General features: G+C 34.7%; 1 protein-coding gene across 2 annotated transcripts in view; it reads left to right on the top strand.

The window, feature by feature from the left end:
• The first annotated feature begins 582 nt into the window (after positions 1–582).
• Positions 583–17,933, top strand: part of ptk2ba (protein tyrosine kinase 2 beta, a) — a 32,534-nt gene continuing 15,183 nt past the window's right edge. Inside the window, exons 1-21 of one of the 2 annotated variants that reach the window (XM_055172495.2) lie at positions 583–720; positions 1,473–1,511; positions 1,759–1,955; positions 2,087–2,265; positions 4,041–4,128; positions 4,235–4,314; positions 7,730–7,792; positions 8,171–8,225; positions 8,320–8,460; positions 10,756–10,830; positions 11,039–11,140; positions 11,220–11,334; positions 11,526–11,565; positions 11,767–11,804; positions 11,885–11,929; positions 13,517–13,614; positions 13,744–13,825; positions 13,908–14,008; positions 14,088–14,203; positions 16,467–16,567; positions 16,655–16,744. In XM_055172495.2, the coding sequence (XP_055028470.2) occupies positions 1,761–1,955; positions 2,087–2,265; positions 4,041–4,128; positions 4,235–4,314; positions 7,730–7,792; positions 8,171–8,225; positions 8,320–8,460; positions 10,756–10,830; positions 11,039–11,140; positions 11,220–11,334; positions 11,526–11,565; positions 11,767–11,804; positions 11,885–11,929; positions 13,517–13,614; positions 13,744–13,825; positions 13,908–14,008; positions 14,088–14,203; positions 16,467–16,567; positions 16,655–16,744 (1,804 nt within the window). In that variant the 5' untranslated portion in view covers positions 583–720; positions 1,473–1,511; positions 1,759–1,760. Of the gene's footprint in view, positions 721–1,472; positions 1,512–1,716; positions 1,956–2,086; positions 2,266–4,040; positions 4,129–4,234; positions 4,315–7,729; positions 7,793–8,170; positions 8,226–8,319; positions 8,461–10,755; positions 10,831–11,038; positions 11,141–11,219; positions 11,335–11,525; positions 11,566–11,766; positions 11,805–11,884; positions 11,930–13,516; positions 13,615–13,743; positions 13,826–13,907; positions 14,009–14,087; positions 14,204–16,466; positions 16,568–16,654; positions 16,745–17,933 lie in introns of both variants that reach the window. The other variant, XM_055172494.2, reaches the window with a different exon arrangement.

Here is a 17,933-nt window from a genome sequence, read left to right as displayed (position 1 = left end):
TTTATTATCAATAGCAGAAGTTGCTTATTTTAATGTTTCTACGAAATGATACAATGTTTCCTGTATGCTATATGTTCTGTTTTGCTACAAACATTGATTTTGATCATAACACATAATGATGTATTGTTTATACGTGACTCACAGGCATACAGTAGACTATACATTTAATACACATAAGAATATCTGACTAATTAAAAAAAAAACTTATGAAACAGTATAACATACTGTAGTATATATTTATTAATAAAGAGAAAAACAGAACTAAAAATAAAAAATGACTTTACTCATCTTCATTTCCTCATGGAATAGATTTCATAAAGCTTTTACACATGACTCTGAATTTCAAACAAATCATGCACGTATATAGTTAGTGGATTTTAGTTTAAAAATTAACAATTTTTTTTATTTAAACATCAAATGTTTAATCCATGTTTGTTAATGTGTTAAAGGAGATTAAAGAGATGTAGAGCATGTAGTGTAAAATTTTACATTTGTGTGTGTGTGTGTGTGTGTGTGTGTGTGTGTGTGTGTTTGAGTAATGAGAGGCAACTCTGATGAAATAAGTTTAAGGAAGTTAGAGACATGTGTGGGCTGTGTCTTGTAGCCGTCACATCTGATGTTATGTTCAGCCACTTTAGATTCATATGAATTAAACAAACGAGGAGAGAGAGAGCGAGCGAGAGAGAGAGAGAGAGAAAGCTTTGGATTGCTTTTGTTCAGGTTTGACACAAATTTGAATTATTTTATTTAAATGAGAGACTATCCAACATTGATGTTACGTTAAGAAGGAAGTTGAGTGCTTATGTATGACAGACATGTTTCTGTTCTCTGAATGTTCGTTAAACGTTATTTTATAGTTGTTGTTTACATTTTGGTGCCTTACTGTTGGTCAGCAATATGGCACTTTATTGTATCATATTAATATTGTGGATGTCATAAATGATTGATTAATATTGAAGTGATGTATTGAAAGATGTGTTGTAGTCAATTCAATGCAACGAAAGGCTTCAGGTGTTAAAAGAGAAGTAAACATCTTCAGCCACTCTTTAGTTGCATATTTGCATCACATTTCTCTCTTTCTCTCTGTGTGTGTATGTGTCATTTGAAGTCTTTTTCTTGTATAAGTGATACATAAAGTGTTTGTGCTGTAGAGTACACAGGAACATGGCAAGTGTCTTAACACATTCACAATTTCCAACACATTTCACATCTCGAACAAAGACATACAACAGGAAACCAAAGTTGTGGTTATTTTGACAATAGTGTGGAGTAGCTACTGGTTTAGTTTAAACACTGACGGTTTTCAAACAGGTTTCTCAGCTGTGTATAAATGGACAAAATTGTAATGATAAACTCTGACTTTGCTTCAACGTGCTTAATGTCACTTCCTATTTCCTTTCTGTGAGATATTGAAAGAGTCCTTTACTACTTTTAACATTGATGTTTATTTTTGTTATTTGTACATCATGCAGGTGTTGCGGTTCGACATCAGAGACATGTAGTGCATACAGGTAGGAAATGTTAAAAAATAATCATAAACAGTGATGTTTCTGCAAAGAAAAGCTACTGGATTCTTAACATTGAACATAATAGTCCACTGCAAACTCACAACTTTAGCAAAAAGTCCTGCCAAGCTCGTCAACATCTAATTTGTAACCACATCCTCTCTTCATAGTGTGCTCAAAAAGACTATTTTGCTATTTTGTTCTTTGTCAGAGTTGATATTTATTGAGGAAAACTTTCCCATGACATATGTAGAGATGTCTGGTGATACTAGCATGTTGTCATGGAAACCGCCTCCAGCCGCTCCACAGCAGGAATCGGCCGGCGTTGTTGAGACGGGAACGATAAGCAGAGGGTCGGTTAAAATCCTCAAAGTTTGCTTCATAAGCAACAGTGCCAACCTGGGCAAAAACTTTAAACTGGTCAAATGTGAAAGCACCTGGAATATCAGGGTAAGAAAAATGTATTTTTCTGATACACGTTAATGATTATTGAATATGGAGCTTTATTTGATGATAGGGTGAGATTTACTATGTGACTTTTGTGTTGTAAATAATTTATGATCTGATGTATTACTTTGCAGAAAATTATTCAGTCCATCCTGGACAGCGGGCGTCTCGGACCCAACATCAAGTTCCCAGAATGCTTTGCTCTGCTGCTGAAACATCTGAAATCAGACGAGGTTCATTGGCTGCATCCGGACCTGACCATCGCCGAGGTGGAGCAGAAGTACGAACAGCAACATGTCGAGGCAGAATGGAGGTGCGTCTGTTGGCGTCATGCACCCCTTTAAGCTCACGCAGGTCATATAAATTCGAGTCTGGCTTGCAACATTTCCTCAACTTATTTCCTGCATTAGTGAGAGACATTAGCCGATAAATCTTTTCAATAGGCTGATAGATCAAAAATAGATTGTTCCTCATAAAATGACATTCAGATGTAAAGACAAAGGCTGCATCCGAAACCACCTAACCCCTCGTTCAGACCACCTGCGACTTTCTCGCTGTTTGACCCAACTCTTTTCTAAATCTGTCATAAGCTTTCTCAACATCGGCATTGGCCTTAAAAAAACCCACATCGGTTGACCACTAGTCTGCTTGTACAGTTGTTTGTTGTTGTTGTAACTTAACTGGTGCAGCTTTGCGTCAGCAATGCAAAAGTTGTGGGTTTGAAACCCGAGGAAACACACGTACTGATAAAAAACGTTTACCTTGTTAAATACATATTATAAAATGGTTAGTTCCAATCCTTGATTCTGATTGGTCAATAGCTGTGCTTTGTTCACGATAAAACACGGCTATGACCGCTTCACCCAACGGTTCTATTTATCACTGCGCCCTTCCCTGCTAAAAAAACAGCATACCAGCAAGACCAGCATATGTTGTGTTTTGGTGCTGGTTTGCTAGTAAACACCAGCTAAACCAGCATCAGCACCAGCTGTAGCACCAGCTAAACCAGCACCAAACCAGCATTAGCACCAACATCCCATGCTTGTCATATCAGCAAGACCAGCATATGTTGTGTTTTGATGCTGGTTTGCTAGTGAACACCAGCTTAACCAGCAACAGCATTAGCACCAGCTAAACCAGCACCAAACCAACATTAGCACCAGCATCCCATGCTGGTCATACCAGCAAGACCAGCATATGTTGTGTTTTGATGCTGGTTTGCTAGTGAACACCAGCTAAACCAGCATCAGCAACAGCATTAGCACCAGCTAAACCAGCACCAAACCAACATTAGCACCAGCATCCCATGCTGGTCATACCAGCAAGACCAGCATATGTTGTGTTTTGATGCTGGTTTGCTAGTGAACACCAGCTAAACCAGCATCAGCAACAGCATTAGCACCAGCTATACCAGTAGCACCAAACCAGCATTAGCACCAGCTAAACCAGCACCAAACCAGCATTAGCACCAGCATCCCATGCTGGTCATACCAGCAAGACCAGCATATGTTGTGTTTTGATGCTGGTTTGGTAGTGAACACCAGCTAAACCAGCGCCAGCATTAGTACCAGCTAAACCAGCACCAAACCAGCATTATCACCAGCTAAACCAGCACCAAACCAGCATTAGCAACAGCATCCCATGCTGGTCATACCAGCAAGACCAGCATATGTTGTGTTTTGTTGCTGGTGACCACCAGCTAAACCAGCATCAAACCAGCATAGACCAGCATAATTCCATTGCTGGTCCATGCTGGTTTGATGCTGTTTTTTTCAGCAGGGTTAGCAGCCAAACATATCAGTTTAATGTTTTTATTTGAGCTTTCATGCATATTACACATTTAAATGTTGTTGTTCACGGTCAGGGACTATTTTTTCTAGCGGAAGGAATGCTTTTATTGATTTAAATTCATGAAGGTTGCACGAATACTTTTTTTAACTTTAATATTGTGTTGTATTGCTTCGCGTCATGCCTAATAACGTCCTTTAGCCGTTACTTATTCACAATACAGCACAGCCTCTCGTACCTTATTGCTTACAAAGTAAATGTGTGAAGTTACAAACATCTTTATTGCATTTTTGTTTTCAGATATGACTTAAGGATTCGTTATATTCCTGCTGATTTCTTGGAAAAGTTAAAAGAAGACAATACAACAATGTTGTATTTCTACCAGCAGGTTGGTGTCTGTCATACCAGAAATCTTGTCTCTTTTATATCCTAAAACAAATAAATGTTTCTTTAAAGGTGATTTTTTTTAAAGGAGAAATGTTATTGTTGTGCAGGTACGCAGTGATTACATGCAGCGCTATGCTAGTAAAGTAAGTGATGGGATGGCGTTGCAGCTGGGCTGTCTGGAGATCAGGTACAGTAATGTAACACCAGACAAAGCTTTACGGTCATGGGTGTAATATATTAATGTCCAAAAAGGTGCCATAGAATGTAAAACTGTATTACTCTTGGCATAGTTCTGCCTTAAACGCCATTATGTAAACCTCGTGCATGCAAAAGATGGCTAGAAAACAGACCAATCTCAACATAACACCAACTGTGACGTTACAGTCGAGATGTACACCCCAACATTAAAAGTAAAGTACAATGTTGTTGCAATGCTAAAAACAAAGTTGTGACTGCTAAGTTAGCGCTATATGCTAACATTTAGGCTAAAGTTCTACTATTGACGTTACGTTTTGCAGGTCCATACTGAAAAAAACACAAACTTACCACTCAGAAACGTCCATTAACAATCTCCAAACAATTGATTATTCCTCAAAATCTGTATCTTCATCTGATCCAGACTCAAACATAAGATCTGTTTACACACACACAGAGCTACTGAAAGAGCTGCTCTGAGAAACAGCCAATCAGAGCAGAGCTCAACATTATTATTCGTGACCCTTTCAAATAAGGTAATAATAGACCATTTCATTCTAAGCGCAAATCCTACGGTTGTAAATAGACAACCCAGTATCACGAAATTACGTACATATAGTCTTTTTCGTGACACTGACACGTTTTTAAGCTTTTTTGCGTATCACGCATTTCTGTTTATGGCTCACTGTCATGTATTTGTTACTCAACTGTTTTCTCCTATTTACTTACCACTGTCGCTTCGGTTTAGGGTTAGATTTACATAAAATGACATCCTTACCCAAACCCAACTCTAACCCTAATGCCAGGCGACAATGGTTTAAAAATCATAAAATATAAAAAAAATCATGAAAAAATGGTATTAACCAATACTTAAAGTGACATCCTAACGCAAACACCAAATCTAACCCTAAATCAAAGTGTCAATGGTTTGAAAATAGCACAAAACAGTTGAGTAACAAATACGTGACAGTAACATGTAAACAGAAATGCGTGACATGTTCACGCAAAAAGGCGGAAAAAAGTGTCAGTGTCACGGAAAAGACTCAAAAATTTACGTGACTATAGGTACATAATTTTGTGATACAGGGTTGAATGTAAAACCGTCTCTAGATATTTTTTGCACTTAATAAAGTCACATACATTGTATCAAAGAACAGCCCAGTCTCACAAAATTTTGTTATATAATTACGTCATTTTTTTATTCTTTTTTTGTGATATTATCACCAATTTCTGCGTTTTCGTGATCGTATAACGAATTCTTGTTTTCGTGTGATTATCATGTATTGGTTACTCAACTGTTTTGTCTTATTTTCTTACCATTGTCGCTTCGATTTAGGGTTAGATTTATATAAAATGACATCCTTACCCAAACTCAACTCTAACCCTAATGCCAGGCGACAAATCATAAATAAATATAAAAAATAAATCATGAAAAAAGGTATAAACCAATACGTAAAGTGACATACTAACGCAAACACCAAATCTAACCCTAAACTGAAGCGTCAATGGTTTGAAAATAGGACAAAACAGTTGAGTAACAAATCCGTGACAGTGACACGTAAAAGGCGGAAAAACGTGTCAGTGTCACGGAAAAGAAATTTACGTGACTATAGGTACATAATTTCGTGACACAGGGTTGAAATAGACATGTAAAACCGTCTCTAGATATTTTTTGCACTTAATAAAGTCACATACATTGTATCAAAGAACAGCCCAGTCTCACAAAATTTCATTATATAGTTACGTCATTTTTTTATTCTTTTTTCGTGAAGATTTCTGCGTTTTCGTGATTGTATAACGAATTCTTGTTTTCGTGTGATTTTATCACGTATTGGTTACTCAACTGTTTTGTCTTATTTTCTTACCATTGTCGCTTCGATTTAGGGTTAGATTTATATAAAATGACATCCTTACCCAAACTCAACTCTAACCCTAATGCCAGGCGACAAATCATAAATAAATATAAAAAATAAATAATGAAAAAAGATATAAACCAATACGTAAAGTGACATACTAACGCAAACACCAAATCTAACCCTAAACTGAAGCGTCAATGGTTTGAAAATAGGACAAAACAGTTGAGTAACAAATCCGTGACAGTGACACGTAAAAGGCAGAAAAACGTGTCAGTGTCACGGAAAAGAAATTTACGTGACTATAGGTACATAATTTCGTGACACAGGGTTGAAATAGACATGTAAAACCGTCTCTAGATATTTTTTGCACTTAATAAAGTCGCATACCTTGTATCAAAGAACAGCCCAGTCTCACAAAATTTTGTTATATAGTTACGTCATTTTTTTTTAAATTATTTTTTCGTGATATTATCACCAATTTCTGCGTTTTTGTAATCGTATAACGAATTCTTGTTTTCGTGTGATTATCACGTATTGGTTACTCAACTGTTTTGTCTTATTTTCTTACCATTGTCGCTTCGGTTTAGGGTTAGATTTATATGAAATGACATCCTTACCCAAACTCAACTCTAACCCTAATGTCAGGCGACAAATCATAAATAAATATAAAAAATAAATCATGAAAAAAGGTATAAACCTATACGTAAAGTGACATACTAACGCAAACACCAAATCTAACCCTAAACCGAAGCGTCAATGGTTTGAAAATAGCACAAAACAGTTGAGTAACAAATCCGTGACAGTGACACGTAAAAGGCGGAAAAACGTGTCAGTGTCACGGAAAAGAAATTTACGTGACTATAGGTACATAATTTCGTGATAGAGGGTTGAAATAGACATGTAAAACCGTCTATAGATATTTTTTGCACTTAATAAAGTCGCATACCTTGTATCAAAGAACAGCCCAGTCTCACAAAATTTCGTTATATAGTTACGTCATTTTTTAAATTCTTTTTTTCGTGATATTATCACGAATTTCTGCGTTTTCGTGATCGTATAACAAATTCTTGTTTTCGTGTGATTATCATGTATTGGTTACTCAACTGTTTTGTCTTATTTTCTTACCATTGTCGCTTCGGTTTAGGGTTAGATTTAAATAAAATGACATCCCGACCCAACTCTAATTCTAACGCCAGGAGACATATCAAAAATAAATGAGAAAAATTTGTATAAACCAATGTATAAAGTGACATTCTAATGCAAGCACCAAATCTTACCCTAAACCGAAGCGACAATGGTTTAAAAATAGGAAAAATCTGTTGAGTAACCAATACTCACATGATAATCACACGAAAACAGGAATTCGTTATACGATCACAAAAAATTTGTGATAATATCACAAAAAAAGAATAAAAAAATTACTTGACTATATCACAAAACCTTGTGAGACCGAGTAGCAAAGAAGAATTTAACAGATTATATTTTCAATGCATTTTTTGGCACCTTTAATAAAAGTATTACTGAGCAATTCACACACTTTTTTTCTTACAGGAGGTTTTATAAAGACATGAATGCTAACGGTCTGGAGAAGAAATCCAACTTTGAGCTTTTGGAGTAAGTACTTTGACGTGTCACATTTACACACATACACATCAAAACTACGCTCAGCGTCTCTGGCAATCTGTGAGAACATGGTTGATTTAATAGATGGTTATGGTTGTCTTTCATAGTGCGACCCAGTAAAGGAATACATGTATGGGTTGAGGTGACTCTCATGAGTCAAATACCACAAACACACATGCCCTAAATAAAACACATACTGATAAAACCACACCCACTTCTAAAAACACACAAACACAAATAAATATTTCACAAATTTCTTACATTGACGTAGACAGAAAAGATAATAATACAATACATCAGATCTGATTCCAATTCACAAATGATTTACAACACACGTGTAAATGTACATGTCATGTCTGTTCCTGTTAGGAAAGAGGTCGGACTGGAGTTGTTTTTTCCTCCGCAGTTGTTTGACAATATGAAGGTACACAACATCTCTTTATCTCTTTCAGAATAACTTAACTTGACTTTACACATTTATGAATGATCACAATGAATTGCCAATACTCTCTCGACAGCCGAAGCAGTTAAGGAAACTGATCCAGCAGACGTTTCAGCAGTTTGCTCTGCTCAAAGAGCAACAGTGTATCATGAAGTTCTTCGAGACCTTGTCCGTCTTTTCCTGTTTCGATGAAGAAGTTTTTCCCTGTGAGCTGGTGGTGAGTCTGAATTTACCTTTGTGAAGGTTCAACAGATTTCTGAGGCTGAATTTTGCATTTAAAAGACACCTAAACACATCTCAAATGTCTAGGCTAAAACAAAGCAAAATATGGGCTGTCAGCTAAAAGTCTCCGTAGCCCAAAAATAAAATAAATACATAAATAAACGAAACTGAACATCTTGTAATCACTGTTGACTTACATAATGAAATATCATACATCTCAAAAGTTATTTCGGCAAAAACACGGACACGATTTTCCGCTTTTCTCATGTCATTCAGCACGAATTTCTATAAGTAGTTTTTTATGTCGTTTTATGTATTGTTTTTTCCTTTTATTTTCTCTATTTTTAAATCATTGTTGCTTGGGGTTGGGGTTAGATTTGGGGTATGGGCTAGAATGTAATTTCATGTATTGGTTTCAGTGTTGGGTTACTTAAAAAAAGTAATGAATTACTAGTTACTAATTACATATTCACATATTCAATCATTTAATTAGATTACTTAACAAATGAATATCTCAAAAAAGCATATCATTTGTTTTTCCTAATTACTTTCTAAATCTTATTAAAGGTGCAATGTGTAACTTTTTGAATGATCTCTTGACAGAAATGCAATATAATACATATTTTATTATAACTATATTATCAGTGGTTTTTTAAGACCTTACATAATTAACTGTTATTTTTTTATTACCTTTGAATGATATGTTTTTATCACAGAGGTTCCCCTTACATGGACGTCGCCATTTTGTACCACCATGTTTCTACAGAAGCCCTAAACAGACAAACTTTTTTACTAAGTTGTCTCCAACAATGATATGTTTGTCCTGTGGTGGCTGCTGTAGCTTTTCTATGTGTTTCAAAAGTGAGGGGTGAGCCGTGGACTGAGCTGTTGGTTGCAATTTGCAACATCACCACTAGATGCCACTAAAATTTACACACTGCACCTTTAAGTAAATGATACAAAGATAGTCTCGAAACGGCTCAATAAAATCCTATAAAAGTACATAAATTATTCTTGTTACAGTTTTTAAGGTCCAAACTTCACTTTTAACTAACTATTAACTACTTTTGCCTCAATATAAACCGAATTACTCCTTATTAAAACTTAGTAAAATAGTTGTTAAGTTTAAGAATTGGTAGGAATTATTAAGGATTAAGAATGTAGAATAAAGATTTGCCATATCAGGAATTGATATGTGCTTTTAAAGTGTTAATAAACAGCCCATACTGTATCTCAGTTAGGTCACACTTTATTTTACGCCATCACTGTTACAGTGTAATTATACATTTAAGTACTAAGTAATAATCATTAATAACATGTACTTACTATAGGGTTGGGGTTGATTAGGGTTTGGTTTAGGGTTAGTTCCATGTAACTATGCATAATTAACTGTTATTACTATAATAATTACATGTAGCATGTGTAACAAAGACACCGTAAAATAAAGTGTTACCCTCAGTTATATTAATGCTAATAACTAACCAGTTAATAGACTAAACTATACCATTATTCTTATTAACTTACCAAAGTTTTTAAAGTGAGAAGGATACATAAAAAACATGCATTTTAACATTAGACTTTAAGAGGTGGTTTCTCGTACAGGGATTAGCTTAAGCCAGGACTAGACCTTAGTTTAATTAGGAAATATAACTAGTTTAAACAAACATGCCTTACTAAAAACATTACTTGTGTGCATTTTGAGGCAAAACAATGTATTTTAAGATATGTGAGTGCAAGCTTTTTTCAGGTTGGACAGCTCTTACATTTGTTTTAGTCTAGGACTAGTCTAATCCCTGTCCGGGTAACCGCCCTATATTGATGTTAAATCCACTATTGTATTGTATAATTGTTCTTCAGTCCAAACACAGTATTTAGTTCAATTACATCAACTGTAAATAAATTACTGGAAAAATAAGAGTAATCCCTTAGGCCTACTTTGCTTTTTTCAAGGAATGTAGTTAAATTACTTGGTAGTTAAATTGATTTCTACTGTACGTGGTTTTTTTCTGATTTTTAAACTATTTTTAGTTGGCATTTGGGTTAGGATGTCGGAAATGTAACAGAAAGTTGTTTTAACCCCAAGCGACAAAAAAAAAACAATACATGAAATGACATGCAAAAGAAAGTCGTGCTGAGTGACACGAAAAAGACATTCATGCTCAATGACAAAAAAAGCAGAAAATATATTTTGTGACTAACTATGAGTTATTGTTAACCTCGACTGTGAAATGACAGATTTTGCTTTGCTGGGATTGATCTGTGATCTTATTATTGTCTCATACGTCTGTAGCAAGGCTGGAGTGTGTCTGTGGATCTGGTCATTGGTCCTAAAGGTATTCGGCAACGCACGGACAAAACTTCAGCGGTAAGAGAGACGCATGTGTGTTCAGCTCTCGAGAAACTGACAACCAACACTGTGTGTAAACTAACCACAGTGGAAAAGTGTACTGTAGCGTGTAACACAGTGACTTCTTATTCATAGTTTTTTTTAATTCACAGTTTTTGAATACAGAATCAAATGCATATGTATAATTAAATAAATATTAATATAAGGTTCTGTGTTTTCTACCCAGCCTGTCTCTCTAGCCAATTTTTCGCAAATTCGGAGTATTAAATGTTCCCTTCAGAATGACAATAAAGCACTGGTACATGTAGATATAGAAGGAGCAAAACAGGTTCGTATACACGCTGCAGATTTTTTTATTATAGACCATCAGTTCACTTCTCATGAAAATATATTGTTCTCCGTTACAGCCATTGTCCATAAGCACAGCGTCTCTGGCCGTCGGTGAGAACATGGCTGATTTAATCGATGGTTATTGTCGTCTGGTGAACGGCACGGCGGCGTCTTTAATAGTGCGACCCAAAGGTACATATGTGTGTGTGTGCGTGTGTGTGTGTGTTGAGGTGACTCTTCATGAAACAAATACCACAAACACACATGCCCTAAATTAACACCTACTGATAAACCACCATCACTAGTATAGAAATACACAAACACACATTCTGTTTAACATTACTAGATTTCACTAACATCACATTTGTGCTTATGTTGACCAGACAGAAAAGAAAGACATTCTCTACCTCCTTTACCCGGCAGGTAGGAAATAGTGTTTTTCATTTTTTTATTAGATGTTAATGATGATCAAACTTTTAAAAATAAAGGTGCTAAAAATTCTTCACGGCGATCCCCAAGCTATTCTATTGCATCGTGAAGCACCTTTATTTTTATTGTTTACAATGATACAATTCATAATTTTGTTTTGGTTAATAAACTTATTTAAACCTACATTGATAACAGCAAAAAGGAAAATGCCAGTTTTGCCAAGGAAAGCAAAAGTACGTAAACCAAGTATTCATACATATGAATTATTACTAAAATGTGGATTGTTGGTTAACATATTGTTCTGTTTGTACAGATGCAGATATATATGTAGAAATACCAGAAGATAAACCAGAGACCAGTAAGACATTTTACTTTATTATACCACAGGTCTGTTGAATGCTTTATTCTGATTGGTTGAGAAATGTTCCATGGGTGTTGATTATTTTTCAATAACCTTACACCTAACCTTTAAAATGTCTGTAAAATAGGCGCCAGAGCAATATTTTTGGTAACCGTGGTATAAGCAGAATAATTGACCCCGGTCCTTTGAATTATAAGAAAATAATGCACACCCACGGTTTGCATTATTTTCTTATAATTCAATGGCCTGTCGTCAGTTATTCCTTACGTAATGTCAATTATTGGAAATGAGCATCAGATAGGATTTTATTGAGTCTGGGTTTAAAGGATCATAAGGGACGAACCCAACCCCTTTTGGGATAAATGAACCAAGAAAATGTTTGCATTTGACTAGTGCAGGGCATAGATTTATCTTATAGAAAATGAAAGTCATTTTTTGCATAATATATGTTTGTGCTGTGTGTAAATATTATGTATATTTCAACACAAACACATACACATACATATACGGTATATACATTTAAGAAATGTTTTCTTTATATATCATTTTTTATTTATATATTATATAGAATATATAAAAAAATAAATAAATGAAGAGTTTCATTGCAAAACAAGATAAATCCATTTTTAACATTTTTGTCAAAACATGTTTATTCTTATGTTATCATGTTATTATTTTGTTTTATGGTGGTATTCAGGCGTATTTTTTAAGTTATGAAGGTTTAAATCAAAACAAGCCAACTGCAGTTGAATTGAAATCAATTGAAATGCACAACCAAAAAACGAGATTTCTGAACAATTAAAAAAAAGTTATCTCGGTTTGCAACGAAACTCTTCAAATATATATACACGTAAATGTTTCTTAAATACATACATGAATGTGTGTGTATTTATATATAGATAATAATAATAATAATAATAATTACACACACAAACTCATTATGCAAAAAATTACTGAGATTAATCTATGCCCAGCACTATACATTTGACCCAACTATGGGTTAAAACAACCCAACATTTTGGGTTGAAATAACCCAACAAAAGTTAAATTACAAACCAGCGAGCTCATGCTTTTTTGATCAAATGTTGGGTTGAAAATAGCATTTTAATAGCGAGGTTAGCAACTTGACGAGCACATAACGTCTAATATAATAAAGCGCCTGTGTCAAATAAGTAAATATAAAACTAGATTTTTACATTTCTGAACACAAAGTATGAGCAATGCTTCACGTTTCTTCTGTTTAGTAACCCTACATTTCCAAGTTTTGAGTGGAAATGTATTTATATCTGATATGCACAACCAATTTTACATATGAGCAAAACTCTGAAAAAAAATGCTGGGTTATTTTCAACCCAGCGTTGGGTCAAAAAGGTACGAGCCAAGCCCTTCGGGTAAATGAACCCAGAAAATATTTATATTTAATAAGTGTAGAGTCTGTGATAATATAAATAACCCTTTTGCTAACTTTATCTCTAAAACAGTTTCACATAAGATGAAAAGCATAGTTTGCAGATAACACACAAACATTACAGGACATTGTGTTTGCAGATAACTTTACACATCAAAATCACCTTTCTGTTTCAGCCGATAAAGTCAGCCTGTCACGAGATGATGTCGTTCTGGGCCGGATTCTGGGGGAAGGTTTCTTCGGAGAAGTTCACGATGGAGTCTACAAGAGCAAAGTTTGTCAAACATTCACACAACTACCATATGTGCAGTGTTGTGAATGACAAGTGTCTACAAACGCATTAAAGTTGCACATCATGAGAACGGAAACAGTTGGTGATGAATCTTGTTGTGTCTTTATTCAGACAGGAGAGAGAATAAACGTAGCAGTGAAAACATGCAAGGACTGCACGGCTGAAGTCAAAGAAAAGTTTATGAGCGAAGCATGTATGATATTTCATTAGTAGAACTTAACAAACAAATAAATTAATGAATATTTTAACCCTTCAATGGCTTCTTTTATATACAGTGATCATGAAAAAACTGGATCATCCACATATTGTTAAACTGATAGGAATCATTGAAGAGGATCCGGTGTGGATTGTGATGGAGCTTTATCAGTATGGAGAGGTGAGATCAAATGCATTTGTGCAATACTATGGTATTAATCAGACACTGATGTAATTTGTTTCTTCCTTAATTTCTTCAGCTAGGAAATTACCTATTGGAAAACCAGCACAAACTTACCAACGTCACTCTGATCTTGTTCAGTCTGCAGATCAGTAAAGCTTTGGCTTACCTCGAGGGTGTCAACATGGTACATAGGTACAACAATACACCCATAGTGTGACTATATACTGAATCAAATATACACAACATGTGTGCATTTATTGGTCATATTTTTAAAACATCTGAGAAACTCTGAGAATTAAGATTAAAATATATCAAATCTCATATATTTTGTCATCTTCAGCAGTGTTGGGGGTAATGCATTACAAGTAATGTGCATTACATAATAATTTTACTTTTCTGAAGTAACGACTACAGTAATGCATTACGTTTTAAATGTACACATTAATATTTGAGCTACTTTTTAAAAAAAAGTAATGCAAGTTACTTTTTTGTTTAATTAATTCGATAAAAAAAATTATGTACTGAATTTAACTAAACGTAGTCACATTATGCACTCTATAATGTGAAACTGAGATGGCAGCCAGGCCAGAGCTCGACATTTTTGTGATGAAATATGCAATTTCTGAATGCAGAACTTGTCAATCATAAAGCCTGAACGAGATTAAGCCTCAGCCAAGAAAAAGTAACTAAAAAGTAACGTAAGCATCACTTTCCATGAAAAGTAACTAAAAAGTAACGTAAGCATCACTTTCCATGAAAAGTAACTAAAAAGTAACGTAAGCATCACTTTCCATGAAAATTAACTAAAAAGTAACGTAAGCATCACTTTCCATGAAAAGTAACTAAAAAGTAACGTAAGCATCACTTTCCATGAAAAGTAACTAAAAAGTAACGTAAGCATCACTTTCCATGAAAATTAACTAAAAAGTAACGTAAGCATCACTTTCCATGAAAAGTAACTAAAAAGTAACGTAAGCATCACTTTCCATGAAAAGTAACTAAAAAGTAACGTAAGCATCACTTTCCATGAAAATTAACTAAAAAGTATCGTAAGCATCACTTTCCATGAAAAGTAACTAAAAAGTAACGTAAGCATCACTTTCCATGAAAAGTAACTAAAAAGTAACGTAAGCATCACTTTCCATGAAAAGTAACTAAAAAGTAACGTAAGCATCACTTTCCATGAAAAGTAACTAAAAAGTAACGTAAGCATCACTTTCCATGAAAATTAACTAAAAAGTAACGTAAGCATCACTTTCCATGAAAAGTAATTAAAAAGTAACGTAAGCATCACTTTCCATGAAAATTAACTTAAAAGTAACGTAAGCATCACTTTCCATGAAAAATAACTAAAAAGTAACGTAAGCATCACTTTCCATGAAAAGTAACTAAGTAACGCAATTCGTTTTTGGGAGTAACTTAATATTGTAATGCATTACTTTTAAAAGTAACTTTCCCAACAGTGATCTTCAGTATCGTCATCCTTTGCCTAGAATTTGCAGAAATGTTTTCTTGTCATTTTTATTAAGTAGCTTCATGAGGTTTCACCATAAGAGGAGTTTTAAATGATATTGAAGGAGTTCACATCTGGTCATTCCTGTCAAAAGCATTTTTATTTAATACAATTTTAGATTTCTACTTAAAGAATTGAATTTGTTGGCACAATATTTGTCTACAAAAATCATTTCATACACCTTCAGAATAAAAAAAATGTAAAGATCTCGAGAAACGTCTCGGTTATGTATGTAACCCTCGTTCCCTGAAGGAAGGGAATGTAGACGTCACGTCCCAATTCGTCGGTCACGACGTGACGTCGTAGTGACCGACTGAAAGGGAACATTTCTGTAAAGTGACCATAAACCTTTTGCCACACTGTAAAAAATTATATCAAACCAACGTATATTTTTATGTTACTTTAACTTAACTAATTAGGTTAAACAAATTCTACTTGGTTTTTTAAGTTATGTCAACTTTTCACAAGTCAAAACTTAAAGGGACACTCCACTTTTTTAAAAAACATTGCTCATTTTTCAGCTCCCATAGAGTTAAACATTTGATTTTTATCGTTTTGGAATCCATTCAGCTGATCTCCAGGTCTGGCGCTAGCGCTTTTAGCATAGCTTACAATAATCCACTGAATCTGATTAGACCATTTAGCATGACGCTCAAAAATGACTAAAGAGTTTCAATATTTTTCCTACAGTATTTAAAACTTGACCCTTCTGTAGTAACATCGTTTTACTAAGACAGTTAAAAAAATTTAATTTTCAGAAAAAAAAAATCTAGTCCGATATGGCTAGGAACTATACTCTCATTCTGGCGTAATAATCAAGGACTTTGCTGTCGTAACATGGCTGCGTCCATGTTACGGCAGCAAGTCCTTTTGTGATTGTTTATAGCCAATTTAGCATTATGTACACATCTTATTTGCTTTTTTTATCTTATGTGTACATAGAGATATAGCAGTGAGAAATGTGCTGGTCGCCAAACCGGACTGTGTAAAACTGGGAGACTTTGGCTTGTCCAGATATATAGAAGAAGAAGAGTATTATAAAGGCAAGATTTACTTCAATCACATTTAATCATATTTGTCTATCACAGTGTGATTTTATCTAAACTTCTTCATGTGTTGTCTCTCTGAAGCCTCTGTATGTCGATTACCCATCAAATGGATGGCCCCGGAGTCTATCAACTTCAGACGGTTTACGTCAGCGAGTGACGTCTGGATGTTTGGTTAGTGACTCTAAACATGACACCACTCATCTGATCGACACCAAACAAGCTGTGTCAAGTTTAAACTACTTGAAATCATCTGAGCGTATTGTGGACACACTCACATTTAAAGCTCACGCGGTTTCTGCTTATCTGGTGTTAATCTTGAGTACCTATAGAGTAGTATTTATATCTCAGAAGAGTCTTAAGTCTTATCAGATTTATAAATCTGATGAATGACCTCCTGGAGGTGTACCGCGAGTCACGAGTAAGCAATACCTATAAAACATTATCCCACTATCTCTGGGCAACTTATCATTCACTACATGTTTGTGTAATTAACAGTATATGAAGAGTTTCGTTGCAAAACGAGATAAATTTTTTTTTACATTTTTGTCAAAACATGTTTATTATTATGTTATCATGTTATTATTTTGTTTTATGGTGCTACTTAGCTGTATTTTCTAAGTTATCAAGGTTTTAAATCAAAACAAACCAACAGCAGTTACATTGAAATTAATTGGAATGCACAACCAAAAAACGTGATTTCTGAACAATTAAAAAAACGGTGGTTATCTCGTTTTGCAACGAAACTCTTCATATGCACCCACGTGCCAATTGTCAAACAACAACAGCAACAACAAAAAAACAAACAGATATTTGATGCAGTTTTACTTACCGCCTGTGACTCATGACCAGGTTGGGACCGACCCATTTCAACAAAATCAAGCATTAAACTCAGCTTTTCCCCCAGATAAACAAACTTTATCCATTGTTTCCATAATGCTGGGTTCTTGGGAAGCTAAACAAGCTTTAATGTACCCCGCAGACAAAAATACACTTTGTTGATTTTGTGTCAGCTCTTGGTTGGTGTGTGCGGTTAAAGTGCCCATATAAGGACTTCCACTGTACTTCCTGCACTGAAATTGCTCATAAATAAAACAAGAGTGTTATTTATGAATCTTTCATTTTCATGAAAAACGTTTCGAAACTTTTACAGGAAATACTCTCTTATACGTTGTAAAGCTTTTTTGAACACTTTGCCTATTGTATGTTTAGCATGAGGAATCCTCGTGAAACTCGTCACAATGCATAAAACAGCTTTTAACCCCCCTTTAAGCAATACAATTTCATCATACTGTAAATTTCAGCTTCCTTTTGTCAAACTCTCAACAGCAGTTGATTTCTATACTAAAAAAGTCACTTTTGA

Source organism: Misgurnus anguillicaudatus, chromosome 7 (assembly GCF_027580225.2).
Source record: "Misgurnus anguillicaudatus chromosome 7, ASM2758022v2, whole genome shotgun sequence".
Lineage (NCBI taxonomy): Eukaryota > Metazoa > Chordata > Actinopteri > Cypriniformes > Cobitidae > Misgurnus > Misgurnus anguillicaudatus.
This window is presented reverse-complemented; position numbering and strand designations above follow the sequence as displayed.